Source organism: Myxocyprinus asiaticus, chromosome 23 (assembly GCF_019703515.2).
Source record: "Myxocyprinus asiaticus isolate MX2 ecotype Aquarium Trade chromosome 23, UBuf_Myxa_2, whole genome shotgun sequence".
Taxonomy (NCBI): Eukaryota; Metazoa; Chordata; class Actinopteri; order Cypriniformes; family Catostomidae; genus Myxocyprinus; species Myxocyprinus asiaticus.
Window position 1 is genome coordinate 46,904,433 of NC_059366.1, and position 24,499 is coordinate 46,928,931.

Consider the following 24,499-nt stretch of genomic DNA (forward strand, 5'->3'; position numbering starts at 1 on the left):
ATTTCAGAAGATGCTGAAAAAAAATAACATTGTGATGCGGCGCAACGGTCAAAGACATCCATCCAGTGCATGTTTAGATAGAAAAATAATTTTAAAACAGCGCAGAAGCATGCAAAATAACTAGTTAACAGCCCCTAGCTCGTCTCATACTTGAAAAACTGACTCGAAAACCGACGGTTTGGCGGGTCCCGTCGGGCTTGGGTCAGGTTGAACACCTCAAGTGTAGAATAACTGAAAAGTGATTTTGGTATTTGAATACAGGTGCGTCAAATGGTTAACCAAATAACCATCCCTAATTTTGACCCAGCAACTTGGGTTGGTTGTGAGAGGGTGCATATGATTTCTACTGTCATTGACGCAGCCACTAACCCAGCAGAATTGGGTTAAAAACAACCCACCACTGTGAAAATATCCCAACAGACTCAAGCCAGCGTTTTGGTTTAAAACATAACCTGGCATTTTTTAGAGTGTATGGTTTTTGTACCTCTGATGACATTCATATGAATCAAAGTGAGTCAGCTTGAGAGTTTCCATGAGAGCCTAGAGGTGACTCCTGATCTCTGATCTTGTCTGATGAGGATTTGGCCTGTTCTGTGCGGCTCACTACTGCAGCACTTTCCCCCCTGGAGCCTCCAGCCCTTCTGATGGAGTCTGGGATCATTATTACCAGGTAACCATTAAGTCCTCCTCTATCCCTTTAGAGAGTCCGATTATACCACGTGAGAGGAGGGTTTACACCTGGTATGACACACGAATAGAGCTGTAGGTGGAGTCTTGAAGGAGTGCAAAGGTTGTGAGGGATGCTAGCGTGTGATTATGGATAATCCCTCCTTAAATAATCCTGAGCAATGAGCCAACGGTGTTTAGGACGACTGGACAAGAGGACAGGACACTGTCTCCTGTTCGGGCTCAACTAAGACAAATACAAGAGAAGGGACGTCTTCATCAGAGAGTATCTGAGGACTGCTTTTGTAAAACCCAGGATGAATTTTGCGGCTCAGTTTTTTTATGCTAACTTTGCAAATGATGGCTCAGCGCCACCACAAGAGACGAGGAGGCGCTTCAGTGACAGCGAGGAATATGATCCCTTCTGGCAGAGGTGGGAAGCGGCACAACCTGAGTCTCAAACATCCTCTTCTCCACAGGTTCCCCTCAAGTCTGATAGATGTGTTAGTTTAGAGGCAGTGGAAGAGTTTGGACAACTGAGTGAATCTGTGGCTTCCACTAGAGAACGTGTAGCAACTCCTTTGTTTTTCCCTCCCATCCTGTGGTTCTTTCATCCAGTTCCTGCTCCTGAAAAACCCTTGAGACACCCAAACCTGCAACCTCTAAAGAGGCAGCATTCTGTCAAAGAAATCAAGCTCTATCATGCACTAAAGCAACAGAATACATCCAAGAACCTTGTACGTCTAAAGTTGCAATTCCTCATCCTGATCTAAGAACTTCTGGTGGAGCTTCAAAGAGGGTGTATCCTCCTCAACTCCCAAATGTTCCCATTCGTTCTCTTGTAGATCTCTCACACCAGATCTCTCTTCATCTGTAGCATCCCAATTCTCTCCCTTAATCCCTACAGCTCACAGACAAACTGTGATTATGACACGTTCCTGCAGCTCTTCCAAGCATGTACCTCTTCTTCACCTTCATTCTCCTCTTCCTGCCACAGTAAAGTGAAGCAGAGACAGAAAACAGTATTGGAAGAAATCATCCTTCATTGCGGGGATTCTGAGGGGTTCTTGCAAGGCTTAGTTCTCTAAAAATGGAATAGAGAGAGATTGTGGTTGCAGTGAGAATGGGTAAGAGGTCAGACTTGTAGGATCAAGTAGATCTGAGATATTAATAGATCTTAGAGCTACAGGAGAAGGCCAGAAAGAGATCACACTGAAAACTGGCACCTAACTCACTTTACTTCACCTGCTGATGTCATCACCAGCTACAATGTACCGACAATACTGTGACTCTTCTGTGTTGGACTATAGTACTCTCTACAAGCATAGTGCTTATTTTATGGGAATACACGAGTACTCTTACAGTAGATAGATATGTTCCATAATTTTCTGAATAGCATAGTGTTTAGATGGAATTAGAAATGTTTGCAAGAAAAAGATCCTTTGTTGGTTCTTCTCCATTTGTTAAATGCAGACACATGATTGCTAGGACAATGCATTGCAAGCGTACAGTCCAGTCGTGCATATTAACATGCATTCTTGCATTACTGTTATGGGTGTAACGATTCACTCGTCTCACGATTTGGTTTGGTTCATGATACTTAACTCATGGTTTGGTTCGGTTTATGATTCTTTAAACTAAGCCTGAATCAATAAAAGTTAAGATTGAACTTTTTTATTATTATTACTTTAAAGAAAAACGCAAAACAGTTCCTTTCCTTTAAAATGTAGCTGTTGTACTGTAGTACTGTTCTTAATAGTGCTATATGATCCATCAGAGATGTGCTGGGACTAAAGATCAGCCCAGAACAGGGCAATGGTGACACCAAATGGAAATATTAGCTAATAATTCTGCATGCTGAAAATACAGAATTATGTTGGATACATATGCTACGTACTGTACACACTGTCACTGATTATATGCATTTAAAAAACTGTAATTGAAATGTTTTATTTTAATAATATTGTCTCTAACTACATCTAAATATTTTATTCAAAAATATATATTTAATGGAAGTGCATGCTTATCAAATTAAATAATAATACTTTACTGAGTATTAAATAATATTATTATTTAAGGCGTGTCTCTCTCCCGCTGCTGGTTCCAGGTTCAGTTTGCGCAGTTTCAGCCGAACTCATCGTACAACACCTGTGGCTACCGCGGCCCCCCTGACAAAAGCCTACCCCCCCCCCCCCACACACACACACACACACACACACACACACTCACAGACTATTTAGGTGAAGTCCTACTGGTCTCTGAAGATCATAAGTGTATACCTGTGAGGTATCATACAGTGTTTTGGCGGTCAATCCTTTAGTTCTCGAAGTCACTAATAAAGAATTTCAACAGAGTTCTGACTATAGTCCATTTGTGTTCTTTCAACAGTATGGAGCAACGGAGAGGCTCCACCAAACCAGACTGCTCCTTCCACAGCGGCCCGTGCCACAAAGACGGGCACATTGGTAATGGCCGCGTGGGCCGCCGCTCAACTCTTATCTGCCCAGAACGCCTCAAAGATTTTGGAGCTGAAGAATACCTCAATGGAGATGTGAAGGTCTTTGAGACCAAAGTTACGGAACCAGCTGAGGTCCAGTTAATGTCTACACCGAAACCTTCCGTTAAGAAAGGCAGTGAGAGCAAGTCTGCATCTAAACCTCCACCTGAGTATCTGCGCTTTGAGGACATCAGCGCTGCTGCATTTAAACTCCAACAGTCAGGAATTCAGAAAACGCCCTGCACCGTATGTTCCTCACACAATTACTCGCAGACCTCAAGAACGAGTCATTCTACCTCATATAGCCACTAAACCAACAATCAATCATAAAAACACATTCCCAGTCTGACATACCAAACTTCAGCCCAACATAAACATTCACAATAACACTCAAATATCTACGTTTGGGGTCTGGGTATCTCAGCGAGTATTGACGCTGATTATCACACCTGGAGTCGTGAGTTCGAATCCAGGGTGTGCTGAGTGACTCCAGCCAGGTCTCCTAAGCAACCAAATTGGCCCAGTTGCTAGGGAGGGTAGAGTCACATGGGGTAACCTCCTCGTGGTCATGATTAGTCGTTCTCGCTCTCAATGGGGCGTGTGGTAAGTTGTGTGTGGATCGTGGAGAGTAGCATGAGCCTCCACATGCTGTGAGTCTCCACGGTGTCATGCACAACGAGTCACGTGATACGATGCACGGACTGACGATCTCAGAAGTGGAGGCAACTGAGACTCGTCCTCCACTACCCAGATTGAGGTGAGCAACCGTGCCACCACGAGGACCTACTAAGTAGTGGGAATTGGGCATTCCAAATTGGGAGAAAAAAGGATACAATAAAAAAAATAAAAATAATAAAATATCTACGTTTGATCAAACTCAGAAGGTAACAGCAGACACAGTGAAAGTTTCTGCAGATATTCAGTTAGGAATGTGCCCTGCTGAAAAAACAAACAAAAAAACACTGCAAACAATATTTTGTCTTGTTTTCCAAGAAAAAAAATAAATAAATCTTATAACAAGATACATTTACTTGAAAAACAAAATGACAAAATATTTTGCCTTGTTTTCAGAAATACCTAACAAAGTTTTGTAACATTTATGCTTCTAACAAGAAAAAAACAATTAGCTAATGAGGTAAATAAAATACGATTCAAAGGGAAAACAAGTTTAGTTTTCTAACCTGGTTTGCAAAAATTTTTTCTTGTTTTAAACATAAACCCTTCCTAATTTATTTTATTTTTTTCTTAAAAGAAGACTTAATATCTCATGTTATTCTGCTAATTAATAATAATAATAAAATATTGTTTTAAGGATGTTTAGATATATATTTGTTCCATAAAATAACAAAAAATTGCTTAGTAAGAAAATAAGCCAGTGTTGTATGAAATTCCCAATCATTGAAATCGACTCAAGTAGTTAATATGAAAAATATGATAGTAAGTTAAAGTATTAAAGTAACTCATATTAAATGTACCCAAGTATTAAAAGTACATGTAAATGACTTTTAGTTAATTGTTTCAGGTTAAATGTGTTTAGCAAATATTATTGTTGTATTTGTTTATATATACACTTTACAATAGGTTTCAATTTGTTAACATTAGTGAACAATACTTTTGCAGCATTTACTAATACATTTAAAAAAATCAAAAGTTGTATTTATTTATATGGTGTGCGATGTTCCCTTTTTTGCGAACATATTTGCTAAACAAATCGTTAAGTCCTCCTTTGGAACCCATTTGACTGATTCAAAAGGATCAAATTCAAAAGATTCAACTCAAACAATTAATTTGCGATTTAGACATCACTATCACCAAGCTGAATGCAATTTACATTTGCAGCTGTGATATTTATCATGGTGTTCAGTCGCTGAAGCAATTAAAGGGTCTGGAGAAAGATAGTATCGGAGTGAAAGTATACATTTTTTATTCACACTGTAGAGAAGTAAAAGTCAACAGAAATATTTAAGAATTGTACTTAAGTACAGTAACAAAGTAATTGTACTTTTTTATTATTACCTCTAAGGCTCAGGTATACTTCATTTTTGTGCGTTCTGGATCAGATTGCTTCCGCATTGCATTTAAGTGTAGCTTAAACAGGCCTAAGGTGGTTCGCTGGTCTTAACTGGTTTAAGGTGGTTTACCTGGTCTCCCAGCCTGTCCAAGCTCGTTTTCAGCTGGTTCAGCTTCTCAGCCAGCTGGTCTCTAGTTGCCAAGTGCCCAAAACCCCTCTAAAACCATCAAAACGAACCAAACTAACCATCTTGGCCAGGCTGAGAGGCCAGCTAACCCCCATAGGTCAGTTAAAGATGCTTTTTTATTTCCAGCATGCTAAAGCCATCCTCTGAACATACTGGATATAGTTACACCACATGGTTTGTCTGAGGGAATATTAAGTTTGGGTGTTATGCTGTTTTACGGCATAGCGAATTTGGATCTATTTGTTGAAAGTTATTCCCCTGCCTTGATCATTTTGGTTTTATAACCTAAAAATGAGAAACATTTGCTAGAATTACACACAACAGTCTTAAATAGACAAGTCTTTGTCAAACTCTGGTCCAGTCTATAAACATTTGTATTCTGTCCTCAGTACTCTCGGCTGTCCAAACAGTACGGGATGGAAATCTATCTGAAAAAAGAGCATCTCCATTACACTGGTTCCGTGAAGGAAAGAGGTGTTCTCTATCTGCTGTCCTCACTCAAACAGGTAATGATGAAATCAGATCAAGCATTATTAACAAATTTACAAAAACACATCAATAACAGGCAACTAATTACAATGGGTGTTAGGAGAGCTTTACTGAGAAAATGAATCCACATCTTAAAGTCATTGCATGATATAAAATATCAAAGCATATGGCTTTTCTTTTAGAGAAAGATGGTGCAAGCACACTATTTAAACAAAACATTTGACAAGTTAAGTTTATGCTTATAAAGTGATAAACAATAGATATAGAGTAGTGCTGAAAATAAAGACATGCAGTATTGTGACACTTAGTGAATGTGCTAAACTCCACCTGTGGTTCCTCTGTTAGGACACCTGTGTGTACTTGAGGGAAACTGACTTCATACATCCACTACAACTCACTACAAAACAACAGTTCATTCACAGTCATTGACCAAAATCACTCACAAAAGTGATATTAGTTCTGAGAAATGATCCAGCAGCATTTGAGACACAACATATTTTGTTTTTAATGCAATGGCATTCACACGTTTTAGAGTGTCCATGGAAATACTTTTTGGGGTGACTGTAATGTCTGTTTTTATAAAGTTCTGCCCAACACTGATTTAACAGTATATAAAATCTGAGATGTTTTGTTTTAGGAGCAGCAGAGGAAAGGTGTGATTGTGGCCACAGACTGTAACTTCTCAATGGCCGTGGCATATCATGCCGTGGAGATGAGAATTCCAGTGTTTGTCATCATGCCGGCATATAGTTCTCCTCCACGCCTTCGTATGTACAGAGACTATGGCGCCATGGTGATCTCATATGGCAGCACTGCCCGAGACTCTACGAACCACGCACGGCACCTCGCCAAAGAGAACGGATACCTGTGTCTAGAGGAGTGAGTAATATTAAAATACTTACATTCTTCTGATCTTTCATTAGTACTGTTTGTTAAGTCAAGCATCACTACTATTTTTACTTATAGTGATCTGAACTAACCCCTAACACTAAGTATTAAACTTTCCCAAACCCATAAACTTACATTGATGGAGGGACTCCAGTCATATCTAGAGTCTATAGAATATCACAGACTTGAGGGTGCAGGACTCTTTTCACTTCAGCCAGTAAACAATCACCTAGCAATCAACCACAAGACCCTAACAACCACATACTAATGCCCTAGTGGCAACCACCCACAACACACTAGAATTGTGGCAATGAGCTGTGCACATGCAAGCACCATTTTTGTCCATGTCACAAGAGCAGTGCATATTTTGATGTCATACACTGCAAAAAGTCATTTTCTAACTGAGTATTCACCTAGCAACCACCAAGCAATTCCCTAGCAACCCTTCCAGAACACCTTAGTAACTGCATATAAACACCCTGGTGGCATCCTAGAACACACTAGCAACCAATTTGCAGTGGCCTAGCAACCTTACAAATCACCCTAGCAACCACTAAGCAATGCTGTGGCAACTCCTCAGAACACCTTAGTAATCACCTAGATATGCCCTATTAACCACCCAGAACACACTAGCAACAGACAAGAAGTGTTCTAGCAACTACTCAGAACAACCTAACAACCACCCTGAACCCCCACAGCAACCACCAAGGACTCTCTAGCAACCACCCAGGACAACCTAGCAACCACCAAGGACTCTCTAGCAGAACCTCCTAGCAACCACCCAGAACAACCTATTAACCACCCAGATCCCCCTAACAACTACCTAGAACCCCATAGCAACCACCCAGAACCCCCATAGTAACAACCCAGTACAACCTAACAACCACTTAGAACACCCATAGCAACCAGCCAGAACACCAATAGCAAGCACCAAAAAACTCCTAACAACCATCTCAAATATCCTAGCAGCCACCCAGTACACCCAGAGAAACCACCCAGTAAACCCATAGCAACCATGCAGAATAACGTAGCAACCACTCAGAACAACCTACCAACCACCCAAAACCCCAGAGGAAATCATTTCAAATGCCCTAGCATCCACCCAGAACACCCATTGCAAGCAACAAAATACCCCTAACAACCATCTCAAATGCCCTAGCAGTCATCCAGTACACCCAGAGCAACCACCCAGTAAACCCATAGCAATCATGCAGAATAACCTAGCAACCACACAGAACAACCAACCAACCACCCAAAACCCCCTAAAAAAACATCTCAAATGCCCTAGCAACCACTGAGTACACTGAATGTAACCAGCCAGAACACCCATAGCAACCACCCAAAATGCCCTAGCAACCACTCAGTACACCAATAGCAACCTCCCAAAACAACCTTAGCAACAATCCAAAATGCCCTACCACCCAAAACACCCTGACGACCACCCAGAACACCCATAGCAACCACTCAGAACAACCTAACAACAACCTAAAAAAACCATCTCAAATGCCTTAGCAACCATCCAAAACACCCTAGCAACCACTCAGTACACCCATAGCAACCACCCAAAACACCCTAGCAACCACCCAGTACACCCATATCAACCATGCAGAATAACCTAGCAACCACCTAATATGCCCTTGCAACCACCCAAAACACCCTAGCAACCACCCAGAACACCCTTAGCAACAATCCAAAATGCCCTAGCAACCACCCAAAATACCCTAACAACCACCCAGAACACCCATAGCAACCACTCAGAACAACCTACCAACCACCTATCAAAACCATCTCAAATGCCCTAGCAACCACCCAAAACACCCTAAAAAACATCTCAAATGCCTTAGCAACCACCAAGCACACCGACTGCAACCACCCAGAACCCTGTATCATAATAGCAGGATGTTTTGCACAGTCAAGCAGCACTGACATAATGTGAAAATCTCATTTATGGTGCATTTATTTATTATGTGGTTTTTCTGTGAGTCCTAAAGTGACATCTACAGTTCAGTCTCATAACAATACAGAGGAGACTGCAAATGTTTTCCAAAAAAAAAAAAAAAAAAAAAACCTCAAAAGAGGCAATAATATAACTAGTTTAATAATATGATCTTTTTTCTTTTTTTTTTTTGTTGCCTTTTTTAAGGTTTGTCCAGGTACAAATGTTGCATGTTTAAAGAGTCTTTTCTCTCTTAAAGGGGAGGCCAAACTTGTCTGATATAAAATGAGGCGCAAACCTAATACAAACCAACATGTCAACCTTTTTTAAAATGTTTTTTAACCTGTTTTTAATCTGAATCCATGAAGAACACTCTTTAAACTTGAGCAGTGAACCGAGAATCATGAAAATCAAATCAGTTATCATTATGCATCTATCGTAAGGCCAGAATCAGATGGACAGGTATCATTTCTCTCTCTCTCTCTCTCTCTCTCTCTCTCTCTGCCCTATTCAGAGAGGACAGCGCGGTGTATCTGGCAGGTCTGGGTACAGTGGGCATGGAGATATACGAACAGGTGCCCAAACTGGATGCAGTCATCGTGCCTGCGGGCGGACACTGCGGTCTACTGGCAGGAACTGCAGCTGCCATCAAACACCTGAACCCTCGAATCTCTGTCATAGTGAGTCTAACGCATCATTTGAGCAGCAGTTTCATGCTCCAGTTGATTAAACCTCAAATGAACTCATGCAGTTAACAGCACCATCATTCTGTCACCAAACCTGCCATAAGAGCAGCACACGTCAGTTAATACATTGATAGTGCTGCAAATCTCTAAAACGCATTAACTAAGTGCATGATTATGAGCACTAGGAAAAGCGCAATAAACAATCGTGTTTAATACATGAATGTGTCTGCGTGACAGAGTTGTTTCACTCATGCCTGCAATCGTTATGTTTCTCACAGGGCGTTGAACCTGAGGAATTTCCCCTTTTACTGCAGTCACTCAAAACAGACTCTCCCATTAAGGATCTGTACTGTAACCCCAATAAGAAACTCTACAGAGGTACAGTACGAGTGAATGCACTGAATATACAGAGACGCAAGAAAGCATTTGGACACATGTTGTTCCAAGCTGGTTTATACTGGTTATTGCCGGTCTAGCTGGTGGTCAAGCATTGTTACTCTTTACAAGCAAACGTCAACCAGCATGGCTTTTCTATGACAGCATTTTAGTGCCCAACCGGCATTTATGAGCAGATTTGACATGACCTTTCGTTTGCTTCTTCACACAGATTTAGTGGATCACTCTTTGGGTACACATATCTTTCAGCTGGCCAAGAAAATGGTGGACAAAGTCATTTCCGTCAGGTATTTTGACACTCAATCCATAGATTCATTGATCAACAGATGTCCAGTCAGATGCAGAGATCTCATCGAGTATGTAAAACTTCAGGGGTTTTCTTGTAGATGTCAACACTGCAAAAAAAAAATCATTTTCCTACTTAGTATTTTTGTCTTGTTTTCCAGGAAAAAACAACTAAACATTCTTAAAACAAAATATTTACTTGACAAGCAAAATGGCATAATATATTATGTACTGTATTCAGATAAATCTAACTAAAATTAGTTAGGTTTATGCTTAAAATAAGAAAAAAAACTATTTGCCAATGGGGTAAAAAAAAGGGAAAAACAAGTTTATTTTTCTTACCCACCGGCAGATTTTTTTCTTGTTTAACCTCGTGAGACCCCACGTCCACATGTGTGGACATTACGTTTTGGCTTCGCTATAGGCTATGCTTAATTTCTGAACTTATCTCAGTTCTGTTATTAAAGGGTCAAAAGAGTGGAGTCTCTAGTTTCATCCGATATGCCATTTTAAAAAATTGCATCGATTTATCATGAAACGGCACACTGTTAAACACAATGCCTACGTACGTGGACAATAGAACTAACTTTCCATAAAAATCCTACATTCACTGTGTGTTATACTGAGAATAAATTTATTCATCCAAAAACTGGAAAATGTGTCTTTCAGAGGCTTTATATGGAGTTAGGATGAAAATAAGGTGCATTTCAAACTGTTCTGAGACCAGTGCAGACAGACAGCACACTGGAGGTTAAGTCATTCACTAAATAGGGAGCAAGGGAGCATCCTATAGCTCTCTATGCAGTTAAGTGCATTCACTCCTAAAATCTGATCAAAAGTTCAGTTTCAGGCTGCAGATGATGTTTGGATCACTCAACATGTTTGGCTAGAGTGGCCAGACCCGGGACGGTCCCGTATTTAAGCACTTTTTCGAGTTTCCCGACTTATTCCCCTTATTTCCCCTCTCCTAAAAAGTCTCTATTACCTATGCGGCTTCCTCAGTCACATGAGTATTCTAATCAAAGATAGCCAAAGAGACGGCTTGCAAAACCAATTAAATCACACCATGTAATTCATTTTAAATAAATGCCTCTCTGAGGCCTACACCACACCCACTGTCTCCGTCTCTTGCTCACCCCGCCACACAGTGTTGTCAGATTTTAATGCTTATTTGAAATATGTTCTTTTATCGTAATCTTGGCCAACCGTTTTGGAGACTTCAGTCTTTCCCTATTCAAGTAGATAGGAGCTGCACTTTCATGAGTCTTGTTTACACAGAAAAATAGCTGCCCAAACTGCCCAAGAGCGTTCCAAAGATGGCTGCCGATTGGACTGACTTACCTTGAAAAAGAGACTTTGTTGAAAGGATCCGGAAATACGTTTGGACCGTTCTAATTCCTTTGTTTTGTTTACATTCTTGAAATGGTTTTTGAACATCTCAAAAACATGCATAATCAACACTCCTGGACACATAATAAACTATTAGATGAAAAAAATCTGACTTTCTATAACTTGGTATTATTTAAAATTTCATAACTTAGTCCCGCTGTCCACATATGAGGACATTAATTATTAGGAAAACTGTTTGCTCTAGAAATTTTTTTTTTTTTTGCATGTTTATTAGGTGCTACTAGTTACAAATCAAAAAAGAAAATGGAAAATGCACACAGCAGTCACACGGGGGTCTCAGGAGGTTAAAGCATAAAGTTTACAAAATGTTGTCAGATTTCTCTGAAAACAACATGTAATATATTATGCTATTTTGCTTGTCAAGTAAATATAGAATATTTAGATATTTTTATTGGAAAACAAGACAAAAATACTAAGCAAGAAAAAAAAAAAAATTGCAGTGAAGGACCCCCAAATGTGACAATCCCCAAATTTCACTAATAAAATAAATTGTCATGAGAAAAATGTTGATATGTATATATTCCATTCTATACTAAAAGGTATTGATGAAGAATAGTTCAATCTAATTTAAAGGGATAGTTCACCTAAAAATGAAAATTCTCTCATTATTTACTCACCCTCATGATATCCCAGATGTGTGTGACTTTCTTTCTTCACCAGAACACATATGAAGAAAAATAGTGAAATATCTCAGTTCAATAGGTCCTTAAAATGCAAGTGGATGGAGATTTCTCTTTTGAAGCTCCAAAAATCACAGACAGTCAGCATAAACATCATCCATACGACTCCAGCGGTTAAATTAATGTATTTTAAAGCGACACGATCGCTTTAGGTGTGAAAAAGATCAATATTTAAGTACTTTTTAACTATAATCCAATACTTCCGGTCAGCTTCACGAGAGGGTGGAGATCACGTGGTCTCTCGTGTGACGTATTCACGTTGTTATGTTACAGACGTAATCTAATGTTCTCCTCTCGGTTGAGACATCCAAGATAAACACACAAACACACCACTGTGAGTAAAGAAACAGATAAATACAGATCTAAATTAAAACCAACGAAGCTACTGTACAGCGTTTCTCCTTCTCACTTGTAAACAACGCTGCACTTCCGCATGTCGCACGTGTCAGTTCTCGCGTGTCTCACGGGCTAATGCGATTACGTCACATGCGCATAACGCTATTGACTGGAAGCATGATTTAGAGTTAAAAAAAGTACTTAAATGGGGGGCCTGGGTAGCTCAGCGAGTAAAGATTCTGACTATCACACCTGGAGTCCAGGGTGTGCTGAGTGACTCCAGACAGGTCTCCTAAGCAACCAAATTGGCTCGGTTGCTAGGGAGGGTAGAGTCACATGGGGTAACCTCCTCGTGGTCGCTATAATGTGGCTCTCGCTCTCAGTGGGGCACGTGGTGATTTGTGCGTGGATGCTGCAGAGAATAGTGTGAAGCCTCCACACGCGCTATGTCTCCGTGGTAACGTGCTCAACAAGCCACGTGATAAGATGCACGGATTGACGGTCTCAGACGCGGAGGCAACTGAGATTCGTCCTCCACCACCTGGATTGAGGCGAGTCACTACACCACCACGAGGACTTAGAGTGCATTGGGAATTGGGCATTCCAAATTGGGGAGAAAAGGGGAGAAAAAAAAAGTACTTAAATATTTATCTTTTTCACACCAAAAGCGATCTTGCTGCTTTAGAAGACATTAATTTAACCGCTGGAGTCGTATGGATGATGTTTATGCTGACTGTCTGTGACTTTTGGAGCTTCAAAAGAGAAATCTCCATTCACTTGCATTTTAAGGACCTACTGAGCTGAGATATTTCACTATTTTTCTTCATATGTGTTCTGGTGAAGAAAGAAAGTCACACACATCTGGGATATCACGAGGGGGACTAAATAATGAGAGCATTTTCATTTTTAAGTGAACTATCCCTTTAAAGTGAACAATTTTACCCAAAATGTAACTGCTACATATTTTTAAGTTTAGCTTTGGAAAATGCTAATCTCGAACTCTTTTGAAATAAATTTTGAGCTGATTCGACTGTGTTTTTTGCTTTGCGTTATCTGGCTACATTGAGTGTTTCAAATCAGTCATTTTGGAAAAGAGTCAAGATTTCAAGTGATACAGTACAATATGTGCCCATGCAACAGTTGTTTGGTCTGTACCAACACATCTCACTCAATCTGGTCTGTCGTAAAATAATGTAAAGTTTAATGATGTTTACCTCTACAGGGAGGCAGATGCTCTGGTGGCCATGTTGCGGTTTCAGGAGTATGAGCGCTCGACTGTCGATATGGAAGGAGCCATGGGTTTGGCAGCCATCTTGGCAGGACAACTGCCACAGCTTAAAGGCAAAAGGTGGTTGACCCCCACGTTTCCTTTATTAAGACCCAAACCGGGTCATTTTCTATCCGGGCAGTATTGAGACACTTTAGCTGATAAGCCTGTTAGCTGAGGATTTTACACTGTTCAGTCTGTATAGATGACCTTTAATGTGTCCCAACACAGTTAAAGCTGAAGTGTGTAACATTTTATTCTATAAGTAAGCCATTTTTAAGTACATTTTCTTGAAAACTGTAAACACTGTGTCTCTTTGGTGCTTTAAGGATTCCTCTGTTTGTTTTGAGAGTCCTGTCTCAAGAGATACAATAACATTGACTCGACCAATGGCGTGAATTGGGGGCGGGACTATCTGTTTGTTTGATCAATGCCAGATAGGAGACGTATTCTGAAAGCTGTTTTGAAAACAAAGGTTTTTTTTGTGTGCAATTCCATTTGGTGGCATCAAAATCACACACTTCAGCTTTAAAAGCTTTTGGAATGGAATTTTCCTTTATAAAATGGACAGATCTGTCTAAAGTCTGATTGGATGAGTGTTCAAAGCAGTTCTAAAATGCACATCTGTGCCAAGCTGCTGCATTGGCTAATGAGCAAACGCGGTAGCCTATTTACTTGCCGAAAGAATTGTTTATTCAGATTATTAATATTAAGAAATGTGTTCACTGAACACTGGTGTCTTGAACTGAAATGCTGCTGTCACCATTTTATTAAAGCAATGAACCACTCAAGGCATGTCTTATAACATTGTTACCACTAAAGTGGTAAAATCACTGGAACACAAAGCCTCTCATGGATTACTGCTTTAGTTTGCAATGGAAACTATCACTTTTAAGAGATGCAAACTATGTATCCATTTAAATTAAATGAAGAACATTGCTAAAGTTTCCGCTCTCGTGCCCGCTCCACGAGTGCATTTGATTCAGCGCTCCCATGACCATTTTGCATGAAATTGTACTTGCACAGAAACCGTTTTCGTGTGTGCTCCGCGAGTGATTTGTTTCTCACGTAGAAACCGCTCTCATGTCTGCTCTGTCAATGATTTGAATTATGCATAATCTTATGATTCTCATTCATCTGGCAGCACAGTGACTGGATGGAAATGTGGAGTTCTTTCTCATGTATAAATGGAGATGTGCTCAGAATTTAGGGGGTATTTACACTTGGTCACTTCATATGTTTGTACTGGTCAGACTGGTATCCGATCATGAAATTAACAAGTGTAAATGCCCTCCAAGACGGATTCAAGACGGATATATATCAGACCCTCTGGAGGTGGTTTGAGACTCAATCCAGACGAAACTCAGTCTAGTATAAATGCATTTGGCTGTTAGAATCTAGCTGGGGAATCTGGGCTACTGGAATTTTGTTTACCACATTTTCCATCATGGTGAGCCCGAACTTCCGCTCCAGGAAGTGTTCCCCCCATGTGGACTTTACCACCCTCCCACAGATCCCCAGCATTCTGATGACCCATTCTAAGAGACGGAGAAGGAGGAAGAATGGTCCAGGCTCATTCTTTGGCATTCCTGCCGGCCAGGCGATGACGGCCGTTCCCGCTGCCCTGCCCAGTGTGTCTATTGCCCAGTCCGGGCCCTTGCCAGCGGCCGCTGCCCAGTCTGGTCCCTCGGCAGCAGTCACCACCCATTTTGTCCCCGCTCCTACCCTGAGGCTGCCGGACCACATTCCTGTCCCTAGGCGGCCTGATCTCATCCCCGCTCAGTTCCTCAAGCTGCCTCCCTGGCCACCGGTCTCCACCCCCTCCCTGGCCATCGGACCCCGCCTCTGACCTGAACCCTCCTTCCAGGCTGCCAGACCCTCCCCCCTACCTTGACCCTCTTCTGAGTCCACCAGGCCCCATCCCTTACTTAGTGCCGCCTCTGTTGGTTTCCCCACACCCTCCCTCCCTTGGCTGGTTCTGTCTGCTGCATCCTAGTCTGTGTTTCCAGCCTGTTTTAGTTTGTTTTCGTGTCTGTGATTGGTTTTGCCATGAGGTGTGCCTTTTGAGGGGGGGTAATGTCAGGATCCTGTCACCTTTGTCAGTCTGGTTTATTGTGGTGACAGGATCCTGACATGTATGTTCTATGTCTATGTGTGAGCGCATGGCTTTGGTTGTTTTCCTGGCCATGTGCCCTATTTTTCTTGGTGTTTGTTTGAGCACATGACCAATGATGGCTCCATTGCCATGTGCTCTTTCTGTCCGGTCTATTGTGTTTGTTGTGAGCACATGGTTCTTGTTAAGTTGTTTGCCATGTGCTCTTCTGTCTCTTGTCCTGACCCCGCCCTGCTGATTGATACGCACCCTTCATAAACAGCAAATATTGTCTTTGTATGGCGGTGTTTTGGAAAGGGGTGCGTGTCTAATTTAAGGGCTCTCTTTCGTGGAAGTTCCAGAACAGCTAAGATCGCTTACAGCACTTTTAAACGATGATGTTTTACAATGATGCGCAATATGTACATATCTGTTAACATCTTAAATGGGTATGTAATAATTTGTGGAGTGTTTTTGTTTTGTGCACTAGGGTGGCAGTGGTGGTGAGCAGTGCTAATATGGAGCTGGACCTGGTTCTGCAGTGTGTGGAACGAGCTCTAGTTCTGGACGATCGGGTCAGTCGATTCACAGTGCAGTTGGGGGACTGGCCTGGAGACATGGCCAAACTCCTGGACACACTCGCACGAGAGGATGTCAGGTGAGAGACAACACTATACATCTGAGAATTTGACCACAATTTAAACCTTCAATACACCCTTGATTGAGTTTTTTGGAAATACATGAAAAGTCAACGATTACGCTCACAGCCAATCAACTCATCAGCAGCATGTGAATGTAATGAGTGCTTCATTTAATCACAGTTAAAGTTGTGAGCTTTTCCTCAGATCTCAGACTAAACAGATGTGTGTCAATGGTGACTGAACATCAGGACATCCTCTGTCCTCGCTCCCTCAGTCCATTTTCATTTCAATTTCAAAACACTTTACTGCAATGATTGTTTTTCATACAATACTGCCAAAGCATCAATGCACAACACTTCACACGTCAGTCAGACACTGACTCATTCTGTCTCTCTCAGGTTGCTGGATGTTTGTCACAGACGGTTCAGTGATAAAGCAGAGCTCTTTAAAGCACAGGTCAGACAACACTGCTTTTACACTTATTTTATGGTTTGACATACAACAATAACAATTCATTCACTGTTGGAACTGAAGGCATTGTCGAGGAATTGCTTATGTTACTTTTGATAAAGGGTCTGCTAAATGATTAAAAATAAAAATGATTGATTTTACAATTAATCGCTGATATTGATTCTCAAATCCAACAATCAATCGTTTTCCTGTACTTTAAAGTTTACTTCAGTTTTGGTTGTGTTGATCATTATAAATGTTAAAGGAATATTCCGGGTTCAGTACAAGTTAAGATCAATCGACATCATTTGTGGCATAATGTTGATTACCACAAATTTATTTCGGCTCCTTTTCTTTAAAAAAAAAAAGCACAAATGTGTGTTCCAGTGAGACACTTACAATGGAAGTCAATGGGGTCCATTTTTAGAGGATTTAAATGCAGAAATGTGAAGCTTATAATTTAATAAAAGCACTTACATTACATTAATTCTTCTGTTAAAACTCATGTATTATTTGAGCTGTAAAGTTGTTTAATTTGTCATTTTTACAGTCATTTTAGGGGTTTATGCTCTTATGTCGTTATGGCAACAAAGCTGTAAAATTGGAAAAGGTTAGTAAGTGATTCTATCAGACTAAAATCATGTTAACACACATATTGTTTATGTCTTGTGTCTATACTTTTGAAACAGTGAGTATTTTAATGTTTACAGACTGACCCCATTGACTTCCATTGTAAGTGTCTCACTGGAACACACATTTGTGCTTTTTTAAAGAAAAGGAGAAACGAGTGGAAATACATTTTTGTGGTAATCATACATATGCCACAAATGCTGTCGACTGAGATAAACTTGTATTGAACCCTGAATACTTTTTTAAAGAAACGGCAATTGAACTGCATAATTTGTTGTGGCACTGGTGTTAGTTTTTAATTAGCTGAGAAATTTCTTTCATATAACCAAAATAGATATTATAACTGAAGTAGAACCAAATGAATCAGAATATAATCAAATCTGAAAAATCTGTATTGATACCACTAACTAATATAAAAAACCTTGGAGTGCCATGTACTGTAAATACAGGAAAACACATTCACAACATGTTACCCATCTGGATATAGACACAAATACTGTTTGTAGTTTACATGTGAAAACTACATATACTGTAAATGAATTTATACATAGGAATACAATTTGTCATTTTATATTTGTAAAACTGTTTTTGAATATTTGTATTCACACAGGTGGAGTGTGTAGTTGAAACTCGTGATAAAACTAAAAACTGTCAGCTGCGCCGGACACTTTCTGACCGATACCCATCACTGCGCTGGCTGGACAGATGATCAACAGACACTCACTCACGCAGACACACTCACACACACTCACTCACACACACATTCACACACTCAGACACATACACTCTCACACTCACTCACACACACACTTACACACACCCTCACACACTCAGACACACACACTCTTACACTCACACACACACACACACACACACACACACACACACACACACACACACACACACAGACACTCATTCACACACACACTCACACATTCAGACACACACACTCTCACACTCACACACACTCACTCACACACACACTCACACACACACACACACACTTAGACACATACACTCTCACACTCACACACACTCTCACACTCAGACACACACTCTCACAATCACTCACACACACACACTTACACACACACACACACTCACAGACACTCACTCACTGACACTCACTCACACACACTCACACACACAAAGACACACTCACAGACACTCACTCACACACACACACACACACACACACAGACACCCTCACACACACTCCAACTCTCACACACTGACACACACAGACACCCTCACACACTCAAAGACAAACACAAACACACTCACACACACACACACACACACACACACACACTCACACACACACACACACTCACAGACACTCATTCACACACACACACTCAGACACATACACTCTCACACTCACACACACTCACTCACACACACACTTACACACTCACACACTTAGACACATACACTCTCACACTCAGACACACTCACACACACACTTACACACACCCTCACACACTCACACACACACACACACACACACTCACAGACACTCATTCACACACACACTCACACACACACACACTCAGACACATACACTCTCACACTCACACACACTCGCTCACACACACATTCACACACACACACTCAGACACATACACTCTCACACTCACACACACTCACTCACACACACACTTACACACTCTCACACTCAGACACATACACTCAGACACACTCACACACACACTTACACACACCCTCACACACTCACACACTCAGACACATACACTCTCACACACTCACTTACACACACACATGCACAGACACTCTCACACACTCACTCACACACACACACACACACTCACAGACACTCTCACACACTCACTCACACACACACTCACAGACAAACACACTCACATACACTGACACACACAGACACCCTCACACACTCACAGACAAACACAAACACACTCACACACACACACACACACACACACACACACACACACACACACACACACACACACACACACTCACACACACACTCTCACACACACACACTCACAGACAAACACACACACACACACACACACACTCACACACACTCACACTCTCACACACTGACACACACAGGCACCCTCACACACTCACAGACAAACACACACACACTCACTCACACACACACACACTCACAGACACTCTCACACACTCACTCACACACACACACACTCACAGACAAACACACTCACAGACAAACACACACACACACACACACTCACACACACACTTTAAAACTGCTGTTTGAGTAAATAGAGTTTTAGAGCGTTTAGAAAGGAGACGTGCGTCTTATAAATACTTAATGTCAATGATGTCACATGAAGAAAAAAAACATTTCTATTAAAATGGATTTGTGGGCATACACATAACTTCAAATGTACATGTTAGACTGTATTCCATATCATATGATGTTTGAGCCACAAAATTAAACATCTCAGTCATAACTGTTTGTTTATAAAAGTGATTGTGTGTTTGATGTGTAATCTAGCAGTATTATATGTCTGTTGTATTTTGGGTTAGTAATATAAAGGTTTATCCAGACTGATTGATTCTTAATTCAGATCAATAGTTGATCAACTATATGCATGAGAAAGAAATCGGGCCGAGTGCTGTTGAGGATGAAGGGTTAAAGACTCGTTCTTGAGCGGATGACGACTTCCTCTTGATTAAAGACTTGAGACAGTTTGTGTAGAGGGAGACGAGTGATTAGAGTTTAAATCTGTAAGTCTGTTAGCTGAGGACACCATGACCGCTGCAGAGAACACTCACAGAACGTTACCACAACACTGACTGTGTCTGATAATAACAAAAGAGTGCATTAAAGGAATAGTCACCCAAAAATGAACATTCTGTCATTTACTTACCCTCGTGTCAGTCCAAACTCATTATTGTTTCAGTGGAACACAAAAGTGAATCTTTACACTGCTGTTTTCCATACAACGACAGATCAGCGGGGTGATTCTCACGAAACCTGGCAAGAAAGTGGCAGGTCATATTCAGCCCCAAAATCAATGAAAAATAAATAAAAATAAATATGAAAATATTTTTTGCATAAAGAAACTTACATTTAGGACATCTTTTTGCATTGCGGCATTATTTCCAGGACACTTAAGCACATTTTACCCCCCAATTCCCAAAACGTTTTATTTTTACTATTCTCATTGTTTTCATTGATGATTCTCATTACCACAACACAGACATTTTTACTGTATTATAGTAAAAACGATGCTGCTGTACATTGAATTTTTACTATTATTTTAATTTAAATCAGTAAAAATGAAAGGCACCACCAAGCGAATACTACCATTATGCATAAAAACTTAAAAATGTATAATAATTACACATTGCGGTAATGAGATTTTGGGGCAAAATGTGCATACTTGTCATGAAAATAATGTCTTAATGCCACTAAAAATAGGCTTCATTTTCTATATGCAAAATATAATTCTTATTTGTTTCTTTTGATTTTGGAGTAGAATAGACCAGGACATTTTCTTGACATGTGTTTTTGAGAATCACCCATCGTGACCATGTTTGTCAAGCCCAAATTGAAAATAAATAAATAAATAAAAGTATCATAAAAGTAATCCGTATGATTTGTGCTCTATATTCTGTGTCCTCTAAAAACACATGATAGCTTTGTGTGAGGAACAGACTCAAATTTAAGCGGTTATTCACTGCTGAAGCTCTTCTTCTAGCTCACATCCAGATTCAAATATTGATTTCTGGTGTTCTAGAGCAGATTTTGATTTGACTCAATTTTAGAATTTAGAAACCTGATGCACAACTGCCAGAGTGAAAATCTTTCACTGCCAGAAAAAAAAACTTTCAGCAGACAGATTCATTTAAAAGCAGGTAAAATAATGTAGATCTTATAAGAATCTGTCAAGAGTTTTAGGTTGAGTCCATGTTGGTTTAATGTTTTTATAATGTAATTGTATCTCAAATGGCACATGACTTGTTAAAATCACTCATACTGTAGCTTTATTTGTCATAAAAGAATCAGGCTTTCAAAACACTCCATGTTTCTTTAAAAAGACCACCTACATCAGGGGCCTCAGTATCTCAGCGGGTAAAGACACTGGCTACCACCCCTGGAGTTTGTGAGTTCGAATCTAGGGTGTGCTGAGTGACTCCAGCCAGGTCTCCTAAGCAACCAAATTGGCCTGGTTGCTAGGGAGGGTAGAGTCACATGGGGTAACCTCCTCGTGGTCGCTATAATGTGGTTCTCGCTCTCGGTGGGGCGCGTGGTGAGTTGTGCGTGGATGCCGCGGAGAATAGCGTGAAGCCTCCACACACGCTATGTATCCGCGGTAACGCTGAGATTCGTCCTCCGCCGCCCGGATTGAGGCGAGTCACTACGCCACCACGAGGACTTAGAGCGCATTGGGAATTGGCATTCCAAATAAAAATAAAAAAAAGACCACCTACATGTTCTTAAAATTCTGAAATGCTTAAAACATGAATTGCAACCACTTTCTTTTTCTTGATTAATCTGGAAATCTGGAACTGAAATGTAAATACTGTAGATTCTTTATCAGGAATGTTTAGTGTTTGAGTTCAGAATCAAAGACAATCTACATCTTGCGTCACATCCACACTAATCTGTTTGAAACCTCTGTTTTGAGTTCCCCGACATCAATGTTTTCCAAAGTATACGTTATGGAGATCAATTTTAGAGGTCTCTGTTTCCGGCGTAGCAAAAGGCAGTTTCAGTGTGGATGAGAGGCGCAAACGTATAATTTACAAACTGGATTAGGATTAATGTGGACGCATACAGTACCAAAATTAACTAAGATCATTTAAAGGAATCTTCCTGGCATTTGTGGCATAATATTAATTTCCACAGAAAATAATTTAGGCTCATCCCATCCCACTTGCATTTCTTTAAATTGCATTGAACCCAGAATATTCCCCATGGTTGATCGGCCTCAGATGGCTGTGATTTTAGTTTAAGGGTAACAAGGCTGTTTCAGAACAAGAATTCCTCACACGTCCACATGACTGCTAATCAATGAGGTGAGAAAACAACAGCCATCTACAGCTGAGGAATATGATTGGATATTATATAAACTCTTCTGCACAGCTGCAGTGTTCTAAGTGTCAGTCATCGTTCTACATGGAGGTTCATCAGAAAATGTTCTTCTGTTGTCTTCATCTAGAATATGAGGTTTCCTCTTATGCAATTCTGTCACTGCTGTTTGGATCAATCATCAGGCTTGTATTTGAGCAGAAGACTCAGAGATGTGATACCAAACAAGAAGGTCTGACCGAACCACATTAAGCATGTGGACGTGCTGTCAATGCCTTTATCACTGCAAACATTGATTCATTCCATCACAAACACATCACATGAACTAAATATACAAACTATTTAAATATACTAACTAATATAAACAAACTAAGTTTATGCAACATGCTATGTTCTGAATACTGTAGCATCATCTGTGTATTGCACACTGTGCAGTACACACCAAATATTTGGAAAAACAAAAAAGTTAATTAAACCATTTGTACAATGCAATGATAAACATTTCAAACAGCAGTATGCAAGAATGCCACATGACCTCATTACGAGCATTTTTTAATACAGAGAGTGATGTCCAGTTATCATCTGGGAAATACAGTTATATTAACTCTTGGCAGTTTTGAGTTCATTCATCTCACTGGAAATAAAAGGCTGAGTGCATTACATTGCACACAGTGCACGCTGCAGATTTTGTCAATAATGTAGCAGGTCATCCTGGTGTTCCATGCCAACAGAACATTCTCATGCTGTGCACAGTATACATACAATATACAGCAAAAATAGTATGAGTAGAATGGTGGAATGTTACAGTGTGCCGAATGCAGCCAGTCTCTCAACAACCATCTAATGAGCTCTACTGCCAACATGTGGTAGACATGAGCACTCAACTAGCTTCATTTTATTGTCACAGGACAGAAAAGTGTCTTACCTGCAAACCTTTAGCGCATAAAGAGCCTCACACAAATGGATGACCCAAGTCAACCACCATCTGAAATAAAGACGGACGTAACACACGTTATCACAGTTTCAGCCCTAAATCATTTACTTGTCTGAAATGATTATGGACACATAACAATATGACACTCACCCGTAGAACATGACAGAATAATGATAGCCAGAGCACCGAGAGCACCAAGACTGCCATACGGAACATTCTGCAGCCAAAACACTGTCCACTGAAAAATGATAGAAAAATAAAAACAACCTTCCCAAAATTGCAATTATAAATCTCTCTGAATCAGTGGTGGAGCTTTATTTTGGTGTGGTTGTGCTATAGACCTTATTGACACCGCCATGTCTGATTTATGGCGTGAATGAAAACGAGGCTGAGGTTTTTTTTTTTTTTGTCTACAAATTTTGTGTTTTTTCAATGTTTCATCAGTGGAACGATCCAAAACACTTTAAACAACTGTACAACCCATGGAATAGACTGTAAGTCTATCCCTCACAGCCTTGGTTTTTTATTCATGTCAAAATTTACAGTAAATATGATGCTATTGTAAATAAGTTCCATAATAAGCCATGTAAATAGTCTAAAAAAACTGAAACAAACAATTTAAGTTTGTGACACTGCCACATTAGGACCATAATCATACACATACACTCAGTCTGGAGGATTACCTGTTTTTGGGGCCTGTTGCCAGACTTCTCTTTTCTCTTTTTGGAACCACCTGTAGATTACCTGCTTACGGATATCCAAGAGAAGAAAGGGTTGTTTTTTTTGTTTTTGTTTTGGGACTGTGAACTCTGGACTATTCTTTCAAGGATAATTCCATTTATCATTTGGACTATTGGCTCATGGACTATCTCTTTCTTCTTTAATGGACCTTCAGATACATTTCTATTGAGTTTAATTATATGATTTGTTTGCTATTCAATTGATGCTTGTTTCTGCAGGTT

At 40.3% G+C, this 24,499-nt stretch overlaps 1 protein-coding gene and 1 pseudogene across 1 annotated transcript; one reads left to right on the forward strand and one right to left on the reverse strand.

The window, feature by feature from the left end:
* The first annotated feature begins 590 nt into the window (after nucleotides 1-590).
* LOC127414374 (L-threonine ammonia-lyase) lies at nucleotides 591-18,798 on the forward strand. The gene is made up of 11 exons (XM_051652368.1): nucleotides 591-1,099; nucleotides 3,055-3,409; nucleotides 5,751-5,867; nucleotides 6,488-6,729; nucleotides 9,189-9,354; nucleotides 9,639-9,738; nucleotides 9,968-10,043; nucleotides 13,690-13,815; nucleotides 16,317-16,484; nucleotides 16,866-16,923; nucleotides 18,158-18,798. The coding sequence occupies exons 1-11, from the start codon at nucleotides 984-986 to the stop codon at nucleotides 18,254-18,256; spliced, it is 1,623 nt and encodes a 540-aa protein (XP_051508328.1). The 5' UTR covers nucleotides 591-983; the 3' UTR covers nucleotides 18,257-18,798.
* Nucleotides 18,799-22,777: 3,979 nt separating this feature from the next.
* LOC127413813 (transmembrane protein 254-like) lies at nucleotides 22,778-23,895 on the reverse strand (annotated as a pseudogene).
* Nucleotides 23,896-24,499: the final 604 nt, after the last annotated feature.